Source organism: Castor canadensis, chromosome 15 (genome assembly GCF_047511655.1).
Source record: "Castor canadensis chromosome 15, mCasCan1.hap1v2, whole genome shotgun sequence".
Lineage (NCBI taxonomy): Eukaryota > Metazoa > Chordata > Mammalia > Rodentia > Castoridae > Castor > Castor canadensis.
In genome coordinates, this window is record NC_133400.1 from 87,861,659 (window position 1) to 87,884,223 (window position 22,565).

General features: G+C 40.1%; 1 protein-coding gene across 8 annotated transcripts in view; it reads left to right on the forward strand.

Annotated features, from left to right (window-relative positions):
- Sfmbt2 (Scm like with four mbt domains 2) overlaps positions 1-22,565 on the forward strand; it is a 201,636-nt gene that overhangs the window by 99,433 nt on the left and 79,638 nt on the right. For 7 of the 8 annotated variants that reach the window (XR_012442179.1, XM_074056710.1, XM_074056709.1 and 4 more), the window contains 2 exons: positions 4,150-4,247; positions 21,088-21,189. Coding sequence is in view for 6 of the 8 variants with exons in the window: in XM_074056710.1 (XP_073912811.1) it covers positions 4,150-4,247; positions 21,088-21,189 (200 nt within the window). In the remaining 2 variants the exon portion in view is untranslated. Of the gene's footprint in view, positions 1-4,149; positions 4,248-21,087; positions 21,190-22,565 lie in introns of those variants that run through there. The other variant, XR_012442180.1, reaches the window with a different exon arrangement.

A 22,565-nucleotide genomic window follows, 5' to 3' on the forward strand; every position in this document is an offset into this window, starting at 1 on the left:
TCAGACTTTCAGAAAAGATCTTATTCTCAGATGCTATTAAGTCAGTGGAAAGTGTCCAGCATTGACTGATGGTGAGGAGTGAAGGTGGAGTGTGTTCGGGGGTAGAAGCAAGAGTAGTCATGGGGGTCCTTGGAAAGAAGGAAAGCAGTGTGAGCTGATTCCTTCCACCCACCTCCTCTTCCCTGTGCATTCCCAGTGCACCATCACTGCTGTTAAAGATAGTCTTAACTCTTCCTTAAGTTGTACTTACTCCTTTTACTTTTTAAAAGCCACACTATTTCTCAATTACTCAGTACAAATAGAGGTAATAGAAAGAGGTACTGGAAAGTAGCTGGGAAGTTATTTTTCAGAAACTCTAGAAAAAGGTGCCAGATTTTATACTAGTTACCTCCCAGGATGTGCAGCCATTGGGCATATCCTATATCTGGCTGGAGTTCTGAGGTTTGAGAGGTGAGAGAGAGTGGAGTAGAAGAAGCCAGTAAAATGGGAAAAATTTTTCAGTTGTGGGCTGAGCTGAGTGTTATAATATAACATACACTGGTTAGCATTTTCTACATATTCAAACTGTGGTCAGAGGATTATGGTTATACTTTGTTTTTCCAATTAGTTTCAGGTAGCTCACAGAGGCAAGGGTCATTTAAGAGGCCCCGCCTGCTTTCCTGTTTGTGGATGTTTACCAAAGCAAGATAGATTTTGGGTCTTCTTGGTGTTCTTGCAGAAGCGAGGGAGAGGGACATGAAACTTTTTGATGTATTTTTTTTCTTTTCCACCTCATAAATTTTTTCCATATTTTGTCTTTCAAAATCTTTCTTCTTAACATTTTAAATGTTTAAAAGGAAATTCTTGTTTCAAATAGCTCCCGGAGTCCGAATTTAAGCTCCTGAATATAGCTTAAATTTTTCTTACCTAAACTGGATCTTACTCCAGTATGACTTGTGGCTTTCAGTATTTATGTGCATGGGTTTTCCTAACAAAATGCCACAGACGAGGGAGGGGGGCGGGGACGGACGGACAGCTACTTGAGGCAGAGATAGGAGGATCTCTGTCTGAGACTGGCCCAGGCAAAAGCATGAGACCCTATCTGAAAAATAAACCAAAGCAAGAAGGGCTGGAGGTGAGGCTCAAGTGAGAGAACACTTGCTTAGCAGGGTGAGGCTCTAAATTTAATCCCCCCACCCCAGACTAGATGTCTTAAACAGCAGGCATTTATTTCCTTATGGCTCTGGAGGCTGGAAGTCTGCCCTAAGGATCTCAGCATGGTCAGGATCTGATGAGGGTCTTGTTCTGGCTTACACTCAGCTGCCTTCCCCCTGGGTCCTCACGTCAGAGCTTTGCCTTCCCTTCTCATTAGGACATGGGTCCCATCATACAGGCCCTCCCATGTGACCTCTTCTGACCCTGACCACCTTCCAAATACTGTCACATTGGGGATGAGCGTTTCCATCTATGAATTTTGGGAGGGACACAAAACATTCAGTTCATAACACTTGAATGTTTTGAACTGAAGTATATGACTTGATTGTCTCTTGACAATCATAAAGTGTTTCTCCTCACTGGGAAGGACCTGGTGGAGAAGGAGGAACAGAGGTGTGGTGGGGCTGGGCAGCAGAGGGACCATTCTTCTAGGTCTTTGTTTATTGTTGGTCACTTATTTATTTAGTATTATGTCATGCCTTTCTGCAACACTTATTCTGAAACAACTCACTAAACCCATGCTTGAAGGGAGAGCACCTCGTTTTCTTGTAGGCTTGTAGTCATAGACGAATGAGGACCCATTTTACTACCTACAAACAGGAACCAGGATGATGGATTCTGTTAAATTACCTGCGACATGATCATTTTGAAGAAATGCTTTATGTTCTTTTAATGGAACTATTTATTGTCCATAAACTTGCCAGTGTAACCAGTCTGTCTCCCGAAGGGCATACAGGGAATTTGTTCTCTGCTTATGGTATCTTGGAGGTGTTTAGCCTTTGCAAGTGATTTTGAGGTGACTGACCAAGCTTCAGCTGAATTTTATCTTCTTGAAAAAGAAGGGGTGCCTTGTCATAGGATGGGTTCTGCTTTAGGGTTTAGTGTCCACTAAAGAAGACAAAGACTCTAAAGCTTGTAGGACAGAGGCAGAAATTCCCTGACACCTGAGCTGCTTGTTCCATCCATCTCTGGTGTGGAGGTGACTTGGCCCATCTGCCCTCCAGGCCAGTGTGTGAGACTGGGATCGATCTAAGCCCTGCAGAGATCTGTACACCCCCAGACTGAGTTCTGTAGTGTGGATCTACCCAGGCCATGTTGGGCTTCCATTCCTACTGGCCTTGAGTGGTTTTTATTTTTAACCCCTTGTTTAATCCCTGTCTTAGGGCCTCTCTCCCCTACTCAGATATCACAATCAAGGGTGTCACTGGTCAGGATTACAGAACTAGAGAGGGAAGGGTCCATTAAGGTAGATGGAGCCTTTCCTTGTTTTTGCCTTTTGTGTCTTCAGACTCCGTCTTTGGAAATCTCTTTATCCAAAAGGATTCACTTGTTGGTTCTTTTGGCATTTCTATGAGAGAAGTTTCACAGGCTGGTGCTTTTCCTTCCACACTGAGTTGAACTGCTGACCTGCTGGAAAAGTGAATACATTCATGTCTCAGTAGGAGGGCAGCATAGTGGCTAGGGAGCTGTTTCTCTCCTGACTCCCAGAGGCTGTGTTGGTGACCTCTGGGCCTGGCTCCCTAGGTCCCCCAAGTTGCCTTCCCATCCACTAAGGTTTTGATGCTATGCCACTGAGCTTAAGCCGTTTGTGTGTGTCAGGGCATCCTTCTCACCCTCAGGGAGCAAGTCATGGGGCTCTGTCAACTATACCCTTTGCCTACTTTGTGGGAGCACATGAAAATCAATGTCACTCTCAGCATGTCCTTCTTACCTGTGAAGGAACAGTTTATTCAGTCTCTGCAGAAATATTTTATTGAGGTTCTACTGTGTGTCTCCAAATATGTTAGATCATATCTATTTTTGTTTAATGCCAATTTGGGGAAAAATTTTTTTTGGCCAGAGGAAGAAGAATTGATATGAAATAATAAGAAGGATTTTAGCCGGTATACACAATTACAGGATATTATGTCACAAATCACGCTTTGTGTAATGAACAGTGACAGTGGCTAGCTCTGGCAGCATCTTAGATCTACTGTCATTATGTTCCCAAAAGACTAAATAAGCTGCTAAAACAGGGGCTTCATACTCAAGGTGAGTTCAGAAGCTATGAGGATCCAAATATATGGCTCCATGCTAAAAAGCAGACATGCAAGAAATTAAAAATATAGCCCAGAGGTTTAATGTTGCCTTTTAACTGTGCTTAAATTCATATTCATATCCTAACTGTCGGACCGAAGTAGCCTGGTTTGATATAGTGAAGGTATAAACATATCTACTTCCCATGAGTGCTTCTGTAAATCCTATTTTGATAAGGTCTTAAATCTGTTGAGATCAGGCCATAAAATTTCCCTGCAGTTTCAGGAATAGGTAAAAACAGTACTCAACAGTTTTTATCCTTTTTATTTTGCATTCAGACTGTGTGACCTCTGTGTGTAAATCATCCCCCCTCCCACTGCCTGTGGGAAAATATGGCTGACATGTGGTGTGTTAGCAACATTTCAAGTGTAAATATGAATCTTGGTTGGTAAATTTTAATAATTTTTTGACTTATATGGAGTATTTTTAGCACACGAGAGCTTAGAGATTGAGTGAAAAATATGTTGTAATAATGGCAAATGCCAGACCAGAGTCATTTGTGGTTTAGAAATTTGTCAAATAACAAGTTCTTCATCAGTGGTTAGCAGGTCTTGGGTGTTACATGGAATTTAGGGCTGTGGATGACTCAGTGAGGGTTTTGCTAATGTGATTAATACCATTAAATTAGTTGCAGAATGCCCACAAAATGCATAGACTGTTCCCCAAGGAAGAGTCCTATTAGGTTTATTCTTCATTTCTGATAGCAGAATCCCAGGTTGCTATTTAATTTCAGAAAATCCCTTTAGCAGCTGGTGTTGATGGCGGGCAAAGTGTGCACTCAGATGGCTGCTGAGTATGCTGGGGTTAGGGAAACAAGAAAACAGAAGCTAACAGAACATTGCAGTCCTTAAACTCTTCTGTGGTTTCCTGTTGATACAGAAATCTATCCTTTGAAGATGACCTCTGAATGGAAATGTGCTCTAGAAAAATCCCTTGTTGTTGCTGCAGAGTTTCCTCTTCCAATGGAAGTATTTAAGGTAAGTGACAGTTTCCGGGCAGTTTAGCTACTATGTTTAGTTACAAACTTAACAAAGTGTTCTGTCTCAGATCGTGTCCCACCGTTAAGAAAAAAGCTGCCTTCTTGGTCAGTTTCCATTGTTAAATGTTCAAAATTGTGTCTGTTCCATTTTGCTATTTTAAAAAATCTTCATAAATATTGATATTATAGGATGCAGATGAAAAAATTTAGATTACTGTTTTTCTCTATAATGGAGATCTCATTTTCATCCCTTCATCTCTTACCAATGGAACAAAAGAAAATACAGCAAGTCTAATTTTGCTATTTGGTAAAAATGATTGGAAATGATGCTTTCTCCTGATGGTTCAATTTTCCGGATGATTCAAGAAACTTGAGTATCTGCTGCATCCTAGGACATCTGCCAGGGCCTCGTACAGAGATGAAGGACTTGGGAAACCAATCCCAAAGGAAAGGGATCACCAAGCAATTCCCACTTTTAAATCCATCCCTTGGACTTACTGGTTCCATCCTCTTCAGCGAAGACTGGGAAAGAGCACTGGTCTTCTAGAGTGGGCTCAGAGAGAATATTGGGTGGGGGGGTCCTCACTGCTCCCCACACTTATTTTATGAGCCCCTGTGCACCTCCATTTTCAGATATACCTGGTGCCCCTACCCTGAGAGCCTTGTGTGGATTCTGCAGTGTTAATTGAGTTAGCTCTCTGCTTTTCTGCTGAAATCTTCAATTTGGCTTTGCTGCATATGTGAAATTAGTTACTTCCTATCAGCTGTTTTAGCTTCCATACCTTTGTGCTGCTGAGTGGGCTTGTGTCTTTTTTTTTGTTTTGTTTTTAAACTCTTCATTATAGTTTTGGTTAGAGTTTAGGTGGAAATTAAATTGATGTGAGTTTTTTTGTATGACACCTTAGCCTGGCACTGCCATTTAGAAATCTCTTTTTGTTTGAACTCTTGGGTGAAAAAAAAAAAAAAAAAGCCAAGACAGGCCAAGTCTGGCATGACTTCACAGTGCATCTGCTTGCAGTTCTCTGTTGTAACATGTCTCAGCTCAGTGTATGAGGCTGCCTCACGCTGGTCTTCATTATGGTCTTCAAATGTTCTCTGCGCCTTTTTTGTTTTTTCTATTAAATTCTTACTCCTTAAAACTCAAATATAAATTCTCAAAGGGACTCATTACCTGGGCTCCTGGACCCTGTCCCCAGCCCATACAAGCTTGGTACCTGTTCGGAATGTTCTCCGCACCCTGTTCTACCAGTTACATGTAACCATTTGCGTGATTCCTTGTATGATATCCAGCTCCTTTTGCCTAACTTTGAAGTTCCAAGGGTCGTCTATTTCATTCATTGTTAGAAGCATAATTCCTTGTCCGTGGTAATATTTAACAAATATTTGTCTAATAAATGAACAAATTCTTGAATGGATGTCTGTATTCAACTCATTGAATTAAAAATTCGGAGTTAATGTTACAGATTAATTAGATATGCAGACTTATTAAAACTGTGAATGCTAGGGCTTAGAAGGCATAAACATTAATAATTTGATATATTTGTAATAAAAATTACTAATTAAACATTTATTGAGCAAATATTCTATGCAATTGACCTGATTTGACCTGATTTCAGGATTTAATAGTTTGTCCGTATTTTCCAAAATACAATTATTCTCTTTCTTCACCTTAATTTCTTCCTATGAGAATTCAAACTGTTGTTTTGAAAGAGTACTTTCAGTATCTTATTCAATATTTTGTTCATAATTAAGCATTATCTAAGGGTAGATACTAAATATTTCTATAGGGCCCAGCACAAGCAGTGAACATGGGGTGAGGTACTTCATAAATAAAAATTGGTTGTATCAAATATTATGTGTTCTTAAAGGTTGTGAAATACTTTCCTAACTGTTTTCTCTTTTTCAATGTGATGGAAGAGGAATGAGCATGTAGAGCGAATATTTATGTGTTTAATTCAGGGTCATAAGAATAACATAGGCTGTTGTAACAAATCACTGTAGACTGGGTGACTTAACAGAAATTTTTTCTCTTACACTTTTGGAGGCTACAAGTTGAGTCCAGGTGTCAGCAGGACCAGACTCTTACAGGAGGCTCTGAGAGAGAAATAGGCACATGAATCCATCATCACTTCCTGTGTCTACCTGTAGTCCTTGGTGTTTCCTGGCTTGTGGTTGCATCACCCCATTGCCTACCTCTATCTTCACATGGCCTCCTCAGACTATCCTTGCGGTTGCTTCATTTACCAGAAATCCCTAATTTTTTCTCTCACAAGTTTTTAGCCTGCACTATTCCTCTGAAGGGTCTCCAAATAGATGGATGGACAGACGGATGGACAGATGGATGGACAGACAGATACATATAGATATAATTTTTTGGTTATCACTGTTTTATCATCAGTGTTTCTCAGGTTCACATCATTCTGTTTCTTTCATTATGGTAAAAGGAATATATATTTGAACTCAACAGTGAATCATCCAAGATGCATGTTGCTATGGAAAATTACCGTCGTGTTCACCGTTACAAGACAGGAGTCAATGCTAGGCACATTTAATGACTAGAGATGAGCAGTATTTCCAAGTTAGCCTTTTTGTTATTGTTGCACTTTATATGAAATGGGTACTTTGATGGAATGCATCTCATTGCACTGTGGTTCTCACTCTGGAGGATGTGTTCACATGTCTGTGTACCTATGTCTGTACTCGCACAGTCCAATCGAGTTCATGTGCGCCTTTCCTCTTCTACCTTGAACCCAAACAGAGACAGGGTTAAAAACAAGATCATAGTATTTCTGCTGTTCCTTACCTTTGATTTGAGACAACAATCTGAGCAGCTTTTGGAGTCCATGTTTCACAAGAAAGTCTCACTTACCTTATTTAGAAAATGTGGATAATTTTTTTTTTTTAAAGCTGAGTAGTTGATGAACTGAGGGAGGTTTAAAAACCCATTTTATTGAAAAAATGGATAATAATTTTCTCCTGAAAACTGGCCTCATTACTTAGAGGCTTCAAAGATTTACCAAAACAATCTCTGTACTAGTACTAATTTGCTCCTTGAAAATAATAAGGACATAGAGGTGACAACACTTCCATGTCAGCCTTGTTCTCTCATTAGGTGCTTACATAGGCCAGGTCTTCCTGCTTCGAGTAGCTTGGTAATTGTCAGCTTTCAGAACACAAAGAAGTCTACTTGTGAGTAAAACCTGTACTGGCGTGTCACATTTACCTATATTGCTTCCTCTGCAAGCCACATGTGATTAGCTGACTCATTTTACTGACAACTAAACTGAAGTGCCCCTGTTTCTATGAACAGGACTAATTCAGGGTTTTTTTTTTTTAAGGGGTACTGGGGCTTGGACGAAGGAACTTATGTTTGCCAGACCAGTGCTATACCCCCAGAACGTTGTCTACAGCCCCTTTTTCATTTTAGTTATTTTTTGGTCTGTTCATAACACACAGAAGATTGTACATCCTCTGGTTTCTTCAGTTGCTTTGGTTTTTTGAAACAGGGTCTCCCTGTGTAGCCCAGATGGTCTGGAACTCCTGCTCCTCCAGCCTTAGCATCCTGAGTGCTGGGATTACAGGTGTGTGACACCATGCCTATAATTCAGCATTTTTTAAAGCTTTAAATTGTGTGCTTATCAGTGATTGCAGATTAACTTCAAGAAGGGCATTTCTTCTACATTTTAGCATCCAAGGTCTGGATTAGAGGCCATGAAGAAGTAAGTGTGACTAAGAGACTCTCTTTTTTATACCATCTGGGTTGGCCAAAGAGGAAAGAAAGATGTGAGTGCTGTCTTCCAATGGAATGTGAACTTGTAGTTTCTATGGTGCCTGGCAACTTTTTCTCTTGTTTAGCAGTTAAATACAAAAACAGTAAAACACTCGGAGCAAGGTTTGGCTTTCAGGTGGGATTCTTAAATTTTCCAAGAATTTTAGTTCCCTTTTCTGCAGACAGAATTTTGTTTCTTTGGCTAACTCATTGAGCAAAAAGTGGGACCCATGGTTGGTATCTCCTTTCATGAATTTATGCCTAAATAGTTCTTTCAATGCAAGGATGTGCTAAGTCTGCTATTTATCATCAGACTGATGGTTGTCACTCTCTGGTCTCCTTGGTGGTGTTCATTTAACTTGTGAGTTTTGTAGACAGTGGCCTGCTATACCAGACTCTCTTCTCTTCGCCTTACTCCACATCTTAGGATGGAGGCTCAAGGTATGCAAGACTCTGAGATATTACCATCTCCTGCCATTCTCATTTTCTCCCCTGTCTTAAAAAAGAATTTTGTTATACAAACAAAACCTCCTTGAGATGGCAAATCACAGAGAAGTTCAGTTTATTTCATGCCCATTGTTTAAGATAAAGCTTATTTGTGGTTATTTACTGTGTGCTCTGAGTTTATGAGAATTATGTAGTGTGAAAGGACCATGGGGGCTGCCTTGTTTTTATGAGTATCGGAGAAAATCTTGTAAGAGATGTAGTCAAGAGACCAACTCTGGTCAAACAATAAACAAACATAAAAGTCCTGAAATCCAGATAGAGAGAGTCCACTGTAACAGTTGCTTGATTACAGGGGCCAAGCGTTGCTGCTTGCAGTCAGATAGTGAATTGCTTTTAATTTGAAGTATTAAGATTTGAAGAATATAGTCAACCTTCAGTTATCTACTCCGGGAGTTATCACTCCCAAGTAGCTTCTGTTCACCACTGATAATTCTGGCTGGGACTGGTTTTTGCAGCTGCAGAGAAGGGAAGCTAATATTAGTATGAACCTAACATAGTAGAGGTATGGTATGTTGGGGGCCCCAGGGCAATAAATTTCTTGTTTATAAAATTAGATGTATTTCTGCTGTGATGTATTTAAATTTTTTAAGACTTAAAATTCTTCTCTCCATTAAAAGGAATAATGAAGCATGTTATATATTCTCTTATTTGTGGAGAATTTTCTTGTGGACTTAGGCCATGATAAAATTGTAAGGAGTCAGCTTTGTCCCCCTAAACATACACAGATCCTTTTTGGGTTGCACCCTACTTTAGGGTGCATAGTGTCTGTCATGAACAGACAGTTGCAGATCGCAGTGTCTTGGGGGAGGAAGCTGATGTGAAGAGAAGTTGGGGTTTCTCCTGTTGAACTTCAGGTCTTCAGAGGTTTAAGGTCTAATGCACAATGAGGACCACACGTTGCATAGCAAAGATGCCTTGACCTTGACCTTCAGTGTACTTCCACTGTATCCTGACATCATTAGATGTAAATAAAAGATGTGGAAACTCTTCTGCCTTGAACTTTCTCTCTTCGCTGTCAGCCGTCCTGCTTTGAGTCTCCTTGTGTTGATGCCATAAAGGCAAACATAACAATGTTCCTCTGATTCCATCTCTAGACCCATTTACAAATATGAAGAGGGCCAAATTAAACAAGTCAGATAAACTTTTACATGAATATCTATATATCTGTACCTATATCTGGCTGTCATTCTGTCTATTTATCTATCTACCATCTATCTATCTCTATATTGACATTTTTAAAAAAGGAACGAATAGGTTCACAATACAAGAGACTTGACTTAAAGCCCCGATCTTTAACACACTGTCATATTTGGAGTCACCCGAAAGGTTTCCAGATCATAATGGGATTACCTCTATCCCTGCATCTTGACGCTCCTGAAAACAAATGCATGCATCCCCACATGAATTGTTAACTCCAGTCTGCAAAGGAATTCAGGAAATTTTGTCATTTTTCTTGTGATTTTGCGATATTCTTGTACTAAGTGGAGCTCCAAGGTTTCTGAGCTTTTGATGATTCTGAGGCTGTAGGTCCATCATGAGGGGACCATAAGCAAGGCTCAGATAGAGTGTTATAAAGCCTGGCTTTCTGTGGGAGGTGTTACCCATCTTGGGGATGTGTTTGGAATTTATATTAACTCTTTCAAACTCCTTGAAATTTATTAACTCTTTCAGACTCCTTGAAATAGCAGCAAAGACACAGAAGGAAACCCATGAATGTAACCATGAGTTATTCCCATGAATGTTGACAGTCCTCTCCCATGGGACCTATTTCAGTGGTATTGATGATAGCTCCTAATTATTGAGCCCTGGCAGGATGGCAGACGTTGTGCTGGGCCCTCACCACAGTATTACTTCGTTATTCTCACAATAAGCTGGTCTGGTAGGTATTTTAGGTCGTACTCTTAACGTTGAGGAAACCCAAGGTTCAGGGAAGTGAATGTCTTGTCCTACCTCATTCAGAGACCTTGTGATGTTAGCATTCAAACATGGATCCATCTGAACTTCATAAGGACAATTATTTTTAATTGTTGCTTTTGTCTTGATTTCAGAAATAAGCCAAGACATTTAAGTATTGAGCAAAGTAATTATTACTGTAAAAAAGACCTAGAAAATGAATTCTAAGAGTATTAAATGTTGCTTCTTTAATACCATGTTGGATTTTTTTTTGTATTGTTGTGCTGGGGATACATTATGACATTTACAAAAGTTCTTTGGATATATCAAATATATCATAGTTTAATTTACCCCCTCCATATTGGCTTTGGAATATGTTGATCGACTGACTCCTTATTATACAGTTGCTTTGGACAGAAGCTCGCTGGGCCTGGAAGATTCTCTGTTGTACTGATTAACAAATGCCTTCACTCTGTGCCAAATACTTGTACTCTGGAGGGCAAGAGTGCTCATGTACAGAATTAGAACCACTGGTGTAAGCCTGGAGCAGGGTCCCCATTGTTCTTGACAGTGCTTAGTTTAGGAAGAGGCTGGTGATCAGTTCAGGTCAACAATCTGTGAGAGTCTGCTGGTGGTATCTGTAATAGGTTTCCTTGCTTTTAGGGAGTGGCAACACTCTTTCTTTCTTGTGTTGTGTTTGGCTGATAATCCTGGGACTAAAGCTATCTGGAGACCAGAGGAGGTTACACTGGGGAAAACTGTCACATTAATGTTGAAGATGAAGGATGAAAAGAACTTGGGTCATTTCTGACATTGTTGACCTCTCTCTTCACTACTTTCTAGCTGTCCTTTCTCTACAATTCTTTGTTGTAAAAGATGTTGGATTTCCTATGGTTTATGCTGTGTTGAGTAAGGTTGTCTAGTCTTTATGGGTAAGGACACTCAGATGGGGACCAGGACTTTGTTATGGGATCACTACCACTCCTGGTGACTTCTCTTCTTGTCTGTTGGTTGGAAATGATGCCTTGCTCCTTATAAACATTGAACTCACTGCTGCCATGCTAGGTCAGTAGACTAACAAGTACTTGAGTCACTAACATGGTATGCACACCGAATAACTATTTTTTTGTGGTCTCCATCACGGCATGGTGTGTTAGTTGTCTAACTTTACACACTGGATGCCCAGAGTAATGACAGTAGGAGAGCAGGTCACAGGCGCGCTGGATCTGCAATGTAGACTGGCACAGATCCACAGCAAGAGTCCTGGGTCTTGTTGAGAGAGCATTAAAGTGGGTCAAAACTAAAAGGAATGGTGTAGATGGCTAATGGAGCCACAGAACTGAGGTCTTCCAGGATGAATTGGTGCTGGAGGGGAAGGCAAGAGAGCTGAATGATTTTGAGAAAACTTGCCAAAAGTAATAAGGGAGGACACCATACATTCAGGTGTCTTTTCATTGGTTCTCACCTTTAACATGTAATTTGCCTCTTGGGACATATGACCATGTCTGGAGACATTTTAGATGGTCACAGTGGGGGTGCTGTTGCCATCCTGTGGACAGGAGGCCAGAGATTCAGCCAAATATCCTGTAATTCATAGGACGACCCCCCGCACTCCCCTCATGCAAAGAATAACCTGACCCAAATGTCAGCAGCAGTGAGGTTGTGATACCCTAGGGACAGGGTTGGTCAATTGAAGCAGGGGGAGATGTCTGGGGATGGGAACTGTTATTAACTCCACCCCAGGCTGACTGGACGTCGACCCCTTCCAATTTGGACTCTTCCCATTTGTGGCAGAGCATTAGTGGGAGCTTGTGAGCTCACCGGGTTCACTAGCTCACTGGCTTCAGTATCTAGAAAGGGCAGAACAGCAGCCAGCTTTGTGGCGCTTTGCTTCTAACAAGCTCTTTACTCTTTGGGGTGGGATCTCCAAGAACAGACCATTTGGAGCTGGTGTCCTGTTTCCATGACAACAGTATAAGTGTTCTCAGCAGAAGGTGGGGTGCCCTTGGGTAATTGTGTCACCACCTTCTGCCGGTGGGAGGTGAAACTGAGAGGGCAACTGGCCCAACATTCTGTCCTGATGCTTTTCAGCCCATGCTGTCCAGGGTGTCACCGTGGGAACATAAGGAGTCCCCCAGCCCAGTTTTGTTGGAAGTGAGTTACCTAAGCAGGAGAAGGAAAAGAGGAGAATCGCTGTTTCCCCATACACCCAACTGGGCACCAGTCTTTCCTAGTGCTGCTGTTAGGATGGCCGGATTTTCTGTCATTTGCCAGTGCTTTTCCGGAGCCAAGTCAATGAAAGACATTCTCATTGCCTGATTTTGTTTGTTTTAAAACCAATTTAGTACCAGTTTTTGACTTACATGAAATGGGCTTGGTATAATTGCCCAGTATAAATTGTGTGGTTCAGGTTGGAGTACAAAATACCACAGTACTGCATTTCTCATTACTGTTTTTAACTTGATTGAATGCACCACTAGTAGATAAAATTGCTATTTACAGCTGTAAGCATAAAATGGAAATGCTTATTACTGCTTAGCTTATAGATTTTCTTATTACATTTTTGTTATAAATATTTCACTGGCTAAATTTAAATCAGTGTGATGGATTTGCAGTGCAAAGGTACCCTTCATTTAATAAGTGCTGGCATCCTAATGTCTGTTTTTGGATGAAATTAATATTACAAGACTAATTTTCTAATGAATATATGAGCACTACGAGATCATTTGTAAAACAAAAAGAACAAAATGGTAAATGACACTGACTTTTTTTAGCATGACATCATCTGATGGGGACGAAGCACAGTTCATTATGAATTGATTTGAATGTGGTACTAATTAAAATCTTCCTTTGACTCTCTGAAGCCTATTCTTAGAAATCCTGCAAATTATTGAGGCATTGAAGAGGAGCTTGTACAGTGTTTGAGTTCCCAGTTGACCAAAAATAACTGGCATGTTGAAACAGAAAAAAATTAATGCTGTATTTTTCTGTAAGTCCATTAAAAGATTTTGACTCTTAAAAAATACTTGAAAGTGTGTGAACTACTTATCAAGTTTTTGTCCATTTCATTTCATATCAACGTACATAAAATGCAAGAACCATGGAGTTGACACTTGGATGGCTGCCACATGGAGAAATATTTTTTATAGCCTTCAGTTCTCAAGGTCAAGTTAGGAATTTCTGCACAGGGATGATTTTATTGCTTTTCTTACATTAAAATCCTCATCAAGTACATTTTAATTTTGTTGTGTTAATTGGTTCCAACTCATTCTCCCCAGTGCCAAATTCTGCATAATTCCATGTCATGTGAGATGTATTTATCTAGTGAAGTAGGGACGAGTAGACACGTTAGCTACCTTTGAAGTGTGTGATAGCTACGTAACTGCATTTTGAGAGCCTAACGTGGAGTTCTTCAAGTCCTGAAAGGAAATGTGGGTGTGAGTGAAGTTCAAGTAGGCACATGGACACGAATATTCTTTGTTTTCCTTTGGTTCCTCTTTCTTCCGTCTCTCCATTAGTACCACCCTTCTCCCCTTCTGTAGGTTAATACTCATACTAACTTGTTTGTTTGTTTTGGTGGTACTGGGGTTTGAATTCAGGGCCTCACACTTGCAAGACGGGCACTCTGTCACTTGAGCCACATCCTCGGCCCGAATTTGTTTGTTTTATAAAAATATTTAGTGTTCTTCCTGAAACTGTATCAGCCTTCCAGGAAGGTTTGGGTTGCTCAGACTTCTCAGGGTGGCTTTGTGTCAGGCCTGGTCCCTAAATAGCTGTATTTGATCCCTGCCGAGCCAAGTCATGCCTTTTTCTGGGCATGGTAGCCCCTTTAGAGGTAAAGGTAGAAAGAACCATCCCGCAGAGGCTGATTACAGCCATAGGTGACCAGGGTGTGCTTTGAGCTAAGCAGATCCTCCTGACCTGTGTTTCTTAGGTTTAAAAAAGTAAAGCTGGAGCACCAAGTACAGTGAGGTTTGTCCAGACTGCTTTGACCAGTGTTGTAATATTTGAGGTTTCTCACTCCTCAGTTATTCTTCTAAAGTAAACCTCAGCTTCTCACTGTCAGGAATGACATCCTCTTCTTTGCATTCACTGTAGATCAGTGCCTAATACATAGGATTTGAAATACCCTTGAGGAGTTGAGATTGGTGTGGAATTTGTAGGCATAACCCCATGTGCTAGGTTGACTGCAGTGGTCAGTTTTACCTGCCCCGGTTAGGACTGATAATATTAGCAGGAATTAGGTATCGATGAAGGGTGATTTATGAAGCACTATAGGCATTTTGCTGTACACGTTTCTTTAGTCTCCATTGCTTCAGGTACCAAGCATGAAAGTAGATTGTTAGTGAGCTTGTAGATTGTCAATGAAGACTGGCTGTCTTTGGATTAAACACTTTTAGGGGTGATTTTTAATATCAGAATTCTCTCTGATATGTTTTTCCTAAGTCAATGGAGAGTGTTATGAGTTAAAAGCATATATTGGAGATTTTAAGTAAAGATTTAAATATTAAGTAGTACAGCTTCCCCTTTCCAGCTTGTTAATAGCTTTCTTTGGAATAAAATTTTAGGAGTCTACAGATTATAGTTTTATTTGTCTTTACTAATTATTGACAAAACATAAAAGATCCTTTTTGTTCTTTGCTTCTCTGTGATACTGTGTGATGGCTAAATCATGGACCGAGTGTCAGTTATACTGATTGTGTTTGAATTGTGGCTCTGTGTCTTTAGATAGGTAACTTACTCTCTCTACATTAATTTCCTCGCTGTAAGTTGGATACCACCCTGTAGACTTTGTGAGGGGGAAACCATGGGGCATGGGCAAGCATTCACTACATGTTAGCTGGTACTGCTTCCTCCACTTGGTATTATCTGTACCAAGCCAAGTTCGTCTCAGTGCAGTCACTATCTCAGCAAGACTGAAGTGAGTCAGGACCACAGAGGTCCTGGAGGGAACGGAGCTGGTAGACCCTGAGGAGAGAAAAGAAGCTGGTGTCTACAGAACATCTTTTACCCTGTCTTTCAACTGAAAATAGAGTCCCTAAAAAGATAGCCTGGTAAGGTAGTGCTCCCATAATATGAATTTTATTTTACTTGTGATCAATATAAAACTATTAAGGGCAAAAGTAAAAATGGGTAAGGATAACTGTAGATGGGAATGACATTGATGGCGTTTATTAAGAGAGTTTTTTTTTTTTTTTCTGGAAACAGTTTCACTGGACTCTAGTGCATGGAAGTAAACAGTATTTCTTGAATGTGACAGGCATATTTTGCAAATGTACTGAGGACTTAGTACTGTATCAAAAGTAACATCATCCTCGATCCACCATTCATGAAGTGTGAATGATTCTCTAGAGCTTTGCAGAGACCACAAAGTCTCTCTTAAATCACAGTGAGTTTTCCATTATCTCTCAGTAGGTAATCGATTTTGTGAGTCATCTTCAGGCTCCAGGAACTTTCTCTTTCCTAAGCACTGAGGATGTTTAGCTGGGTGTTGTGTAAATGAATGCATGCATTCTGTCTATATTAATAGCCCAAAGTGAAGGGCCTGGGAGTGATTAAATTTGCTTTTCAATGAGAATATCTGCCCCCTTCTTCGTACACTAGTGTGGGTGTTCATATGCATACATAAGTCTCAGCAGCTCTGTCTGCTGACTTTATTTAGAAATTCACTGGTGTTGAATTCTTCAATTACCATAAAAGCTTGATATTTCCTAGGAGTGTCAAATTACATCTTTGCCTTTTACAGCGTACTCAGAGGCTTCCATCCCATATGTAAGTCTCATACTCTCTGATTGCATTTACTGTGCCACCTCTGCCTCTCCAGAATCTTCTCTTTATCATTCTGAGTTGCAACCTTTTCATATTTCAAATTAAGACTCACTTCTGTAAATCCTTTGACTACCCTGATCAAAGTGATACAGTTTTTATAGCTGAGAAGTAAAAGAATATGTTCTGAAATTTCTTATAAGCCTGTTTCTTCTCTTAGTTGATCTTTGTCTTCCTTTTCTCTTTGACGAATGTAGGGTTTTAGAGGGTTTTTTTTTTCTTTTAGGGGTGTGTGTGTGTGTGTGTGTGTATGTGTGTGTATGCGTGTGTGTGTGTGTATTCTGTGTGTATGTGTGTGTATTTCATCTAATGTGTGGTTCTCAGAGCTTTCTAGTGAATAAAAGAATTGGAATAGATGTCAAGAAAGCACCTAGTTTCTGTTTGTCCTTCAATTTAATTCAATAAATATTCATTGAGTTCTTTCTTGGATGAACCACATATTACAAACAAGAGTCTGGCATTCACCAGAGTGTATTGCATATCTACATGAGTGTCTTTCAGTTTTTTTTAAAGTTATCCAGCGGCCAGACGTTTAAATGGCAAGGCCCTTTAGAAAATATTGTTCTGCTTTTACAATAAAGTTTCTGATATCATCATTCATAGCAGAGACATTAGAGGAGCAGATTTAGTCAAACCCTTAATCATTTTGTGTCTTTCTTAAAGATTTTGACTTACTGGTGGAATTTCTATATGATCATAGAAGGATTTTCTTTTCTTATTACTTTGGATGCTGATTAAAAAGTCATCTTAGGAAAGTAGAAGTAAGGGCTGGAAATTTTAAGAATGTACATTATAGTTTCCAGATCCATTTCTGAAATTTAAAGTTCAAGTTTAATAGTATAAATACCTGTATATATTCAAAGTCAAACTATAAATACCTATATTTGGATGCTGCTACCTTTCAAATTGTCTGGCTTCTCTTCAGTGTTTTAGGAAAGGGTTTAAGGGCTTTGCATCATTTGGAGTAAAACCAGATGCATTTCTGTAAGAGTTTTGGTTATTTGTAACTTACAACATTTCTAATATTACATGTGGGTTTTTTCAACACTGGTCAATTTAGAAAATCTCTAGATACCAAGTAGGAGTCCTGAAGTTTCATTCATATCTGACATTCGCTATCTCAATGTAATACAGATCTCACAGGTGAAGCTCCCAGTCCCTCAAGCCTGCCCTACTTTAGACATCAGCCTCAAAGTCCTGAGCTGCCAGTACTGGGAAGCAAACTCCAGCTTTGCACAGCTCTTTATCATTTGAGCCATGTCCCAGGAATTTTGTTTTTAGTCTTTCAGAAAGGATCTCAAGCTTTTGCCCAGGCTGACCTCAGACAGTGCTCTTCCTGCTTCTGCTTCCTGAATAGCTGGGATTACAGGCATGCCCCACTTGGCCCCCAAACTCCTTTATGATGGCTATACATGAGGGCTCCCAAGACCCCTTCCTTGAAGTTGATAATTTGCAAGGAATAGCTCACTAATCTCCAAGAAAACATTTACTCATGATCACTGGATTATTATGAAGGATACTGTAAAAGATAGAAATGAGTAGCCAGATGAAAGAGGTACCTGGTGAGAGACCTGGAAGGATACCAAGGGCAGCAGCTTCTGTTCTCATGGAGTTGGGAGTATGCCATCCTTCCAGAACAAGGATATGTTCGACAATTGAAAAGCTCTCTGAATCCCATCATTTAGTGCTTTTCTGGGACTTTGTTATGCAAGTATGGTTGATTAAATAATTGTCAACTGGTGCTTCACTCAATCTCAAGCCCCTCTTCGTCCACAGTGGTAGGGGTGTGGGGTGGTAAATGTTGCAATCCTTTATTTGTGGCTTGATCTTTCTGGTGAGAAGCCCTCATCCTAAAGCTGTCTAGAGGCCTGCCAAGAGAGCCCCGTCCCCCTCACCAGTGATGCTCTTGTTACCATGAAATTCCAAGGGATATAGGAGCTATATGCCAGGAATTGGGGACAGAGATCAAATATATATATTTGCCACAAAATTGAAGTGTAGTAGAAAGGTTAAAGGTATAGGAGATCTGAGCCATGACTGACAAAGGGGAAACCAGCTTCTAAATCCTTGGAGTAGTGTTCCCTAAGCATTGTTTTGAAATTGCTGAAAACATTTTAATGTGCCCTTTCAACTTTTGTTCACCATATGAACCAAACTTGGTTCTGACATCTGTGCTCATTTTTGTGGATGAGCAAAGAGAAAAGTTCAGTGATTGACAAACGAGCACATGGGTGGAAACATGACATGACACATGACATGATCCCTCCTTAACCTAGTGATGATGCAGTGTGCTTTGAAGTCGTGGGTGATAAGCACCTATAACACAGGCCACAGCCCTGAGGGGAGAGCTTATCTGAGGAGTGCTTAGCATATGCTTCATTTCTTAGGACAAGCAGCCATTGCCTGGTCTCCGGCACACAGCAGACATGATAACTCCTAGTGCAGGGTCCCTGAGGCCACAGAGCTTTTCAGCACAGCGTCAGCAGCTGTGATTGAGAGACCTACTGCTAGGACTTGGCACATTGGATGTGTAGAGTGAATAGTGGACTTAGCTAAAGACTTCAAGTCAGTGATCAAGGTCAAACTGAGAGCCTGGGATATAGAAAGGGCTTAGGGTTGTGTGTTAGTTCTACTTGGAAAGTTGACTGTACTCAGAGAGCAAAGGTTGGAGCAAAATTATATGAGGCAGAGAGGACACACAAGCTGAAGTTTGAGGGGTTAAGACAACGGGTAGACCAGAAGTCCAGATTGCTGTTTGGCCTTCACTACAGCTGAAACAAGTGAGAGATGGGAATTTGCCTGAGAGCTCTGGAGATAAGGCATTCAAAGAGAGGCGACCATTTTCTGTGGTTGGTGAGCCAATCTCAAGTAGGTTTTTCCTTGCAGCTGTGCACGGAGAGAGGGATTAAGCAGCAAGGAAGGACATCCCATGGCAGAGAGGAAAGCAGAAGGATTTTGGAGAAACTATTGCATTTGGCTTAAACTTCTTGAGTGCATTCAGAGAAAGTGTTATATTATAATTTCAGAATAAAGGTTTTGTGCAAAATGCACTAATGTAATTCAGTTTCCACTGGTAGGTATTTGGGACACTGATGTCTGACAGGAGCATTGACTTTTGATCTTTTAGTTCCAGTGTCAATTAGTCATTTTGCATTTAGTTCATATGCCCCAGCACCTGTAGTTCATAGCCCTGCTTTTGTCATTCTGTGTTAATATGCTTAACTCCCTATACTATTGCTTTTAATTATTTTCCTTTTCTGACCCAGATTCCCCAGTCATCTTTAAAAGTAAGTGCTTTTAAAAGTCATCTCTCACATCATGTATATATTTTTCATAAAGTGTTGATTGTAAGTTCTTAAGGAATTTATGAAGGTTTAGCTTCAACAATGAAAGTCATTGGCTGCACCTAAAAATATTTCCTCGTGCTTTTCCTTATGCATATAATTTTATAGAGTGTTGATTGTAAGTTCTTAAGGAATTAATAAAGTATTAGAATGAGTTAAATCCTTTGATTCACTTTTCTCATCTTTGCCTGCATCCTTTCTTTCTCTCACTAGCCTTGGATGTGGCACTAATGGCTTCTCTCAGATCACATGTATTGTGCATCTTTGTGTAGCAGAGACCTTTACAGACTGCTGTGGGGACATGAAAAGTGAAAGGATCCTTGTGGTTTTATAGGCATTTACATTCTGTCCCTTTGGCAAAGTAGGGGTGCAGGGGAGAATTTTTTAAAATTTTATTTTATCGTTTTTACATTTACTTACATGTGTATACATTATTTGGGCCACCTCCCCTCTCCTCCCACCCTCCAGTGGAGAATTTTTATGCAGATCCTTTTCTCTGGTCTCCTGTCAGATACGGTAGGGGGAACAGACACAGCTGAGTGAGCTTTGTCTGATCTTTAGAGTTGGATCTAGAATGGCATCATTGAATTAACTAAAAACCCACTTAGATTTGCAAATAAAAGAAAGCAGTAGGTCTCCAGATATTTTTTATTTCACACTCAATTGATGTATAGCAAGATTTGTTTGCAATTGTTATTTCCTCAGGGACACACTGCAAATACATTTATTTATCCTCTACTACTTATACAGAGTATGAGTTATGAGGTGACCTCCATTTCAGCAAGATAAATTCTGGCATCCAAAGTCTAGCCACCGTCATCTTTTGCTGCAGACCTGGAGTGGATATTGAAATTTGTTTTCTTGAGGAGACAGGGAAGCCCCAGTATTTACATATCAGGTTGCCATGAGCAGGTTATAAAACTGCCAAGACACTTACTATAAAGGGGGTTTCACTCTTCTTATGGAGCAGGAGTGAGATTCTGATTGTGCACAAGGTGGCCTTGGATTCTCATGTGCACACATCTCCAAGATCATGGATCACTAACAGTAAACCAGTGAAGAGCACAGGAGGTGGGGCGGACTATAACTCAGAAAGTGCATACTATGCCCTGTGATGGAACTCTGGTGGCAAGAGGCCATGTTTCTGTTTTTTGAAGATATCCCTGCTGTGTTTAAGATGACTGACTGATGGCCTCCATTACTTCAGCGGTGAGCACCTAGGAAGAGCAAAGCAATGTAATGTGAGGTTTTTTGTTTAGTGTACATTTACCTATGGCCACAAAGGCTTTTTGCCTCTCCCTTGGAAAAGCAATTTAGCCTGCAGAAGATAATTAAATCCACAGTATCTTACAATAATTAGAGATTTGAAATGGGGAGCGTTAATTATTTTCATCAGCTGTCGTTCAGTTGCCTGAGAAAGTGCTCCAGGACAGCTTCCACAATGTGAATGGTGAATTCACAATGCCATCGCCTTCAGTATTTCCTCTTTCTTCCTGCAGGATCATGCAGATTTGAGAAGCCATTTCTTCACAGTTGGGATGAAGCTAGAAACAGTAAATATGAGTGAGCCCTTTCACATCTGTCCTGCATCTGTGACTAAGGTGGGTTTTCTTCTTTGCTCCTTTACCCTGACGCCCAGGGTGAAACAAACAAGTCTTTCAGCTCAGAGCCAAATAGATGAAATATACTGCACAAGGGTACACAGCAACACCAAAACCACCACAGGGAGCTTGCTGCCTCTCCAGTGCAAGCTTGTATACTAAGCTTTTTCTTGCCAATGGTCGCTGAGTCTAGCCAGGTGCCTCCTCTGGGAATGTACGGGATGGAGTTTCCTTCTTCCCACAGTTGTCTACTGGAAAATTGCATGTTACAATCATTACAAGAATAAGTTGTTCCTCATGCATGGATGGTGGTGAATATGATCTATTCATATTTACAAAGTCCCTGAAATTGGAGGAAAGCAAATTCTCACCTCCCCATAAGCTAGGATTCCTGTCTCCTTTGCTCATCTGCTTTCATTGACTGAAGGAAAAGTTATGCTTCAGAGATTTGCTGATTCAAAATGAAATTACCTTTTTGGGTAAAGGTGTTTTAATGATGTTCTGGTAGTCTTTTAAGATTATAACATCTCTTCTGCATGATACCACCTATGGTAAAATTAAATATTCTCTTAGAAATGCCGGGAGAAATTGACATACATTGCCTTCTTAGCCAATGTGTGGGTTAGCTAGTGGCCTTTTGTACATTTCAGACAAGTAACTCAATTAAAGATTCAAAAGTCAATTAATTTAAATTTCTTTCCTCAGACTAGATTTTGTCTTGCAGTGGTGTATGTTTGATATATTTAAATCATGATTTCTTTTTTTTTCCCCCTTATGATTTGGTAGAATTTGAGAAATTTACTGGTAATAATGTAAATATAATGGCCATAATCATGAGGTACTATTTTCTTTTCTAAATGTTTTTCCTTTAGTGAACATAAATTATTTTTGTAACTGTTAAATCAATTTATTTAAAGAAAAATGTGGACTTACACTTTTTTTGGCAACCTTGGGATTAAAACTCAGGTTCTCTTGTTGATCATTAAAAACCTTTCTGTTGGAAGTGGTTTGGTGGGTTCTTTCCTGTTTTATAGTACGTGACACAAATTTCTCTAAGACTGGAGAGTTGCACCTTTCTGAAATCTGGCCATACTTTCCTTTGTTCTAGTAACAGGTGATGTGGCAATGTCAGCTGCCCACTTTTCTCGGTACAGAGCTCACTGTCCTCATTCTGAAAGGCTATGATATCAGTTTCCCTTGGTCTTTAGAAAATAAACTCAACAGAGTTGATGTGCCTGTCAGGAGTTACCTCTCTCACAGTTTTATACCTTTAAGTAATTTCGATGTATAATGTTAAAATGAGCATACAAATAATAATTAGTTTCAAATATCATTATTTAGTTGGATAGACTTTCAAGACAATGTTGGGTTTTTCA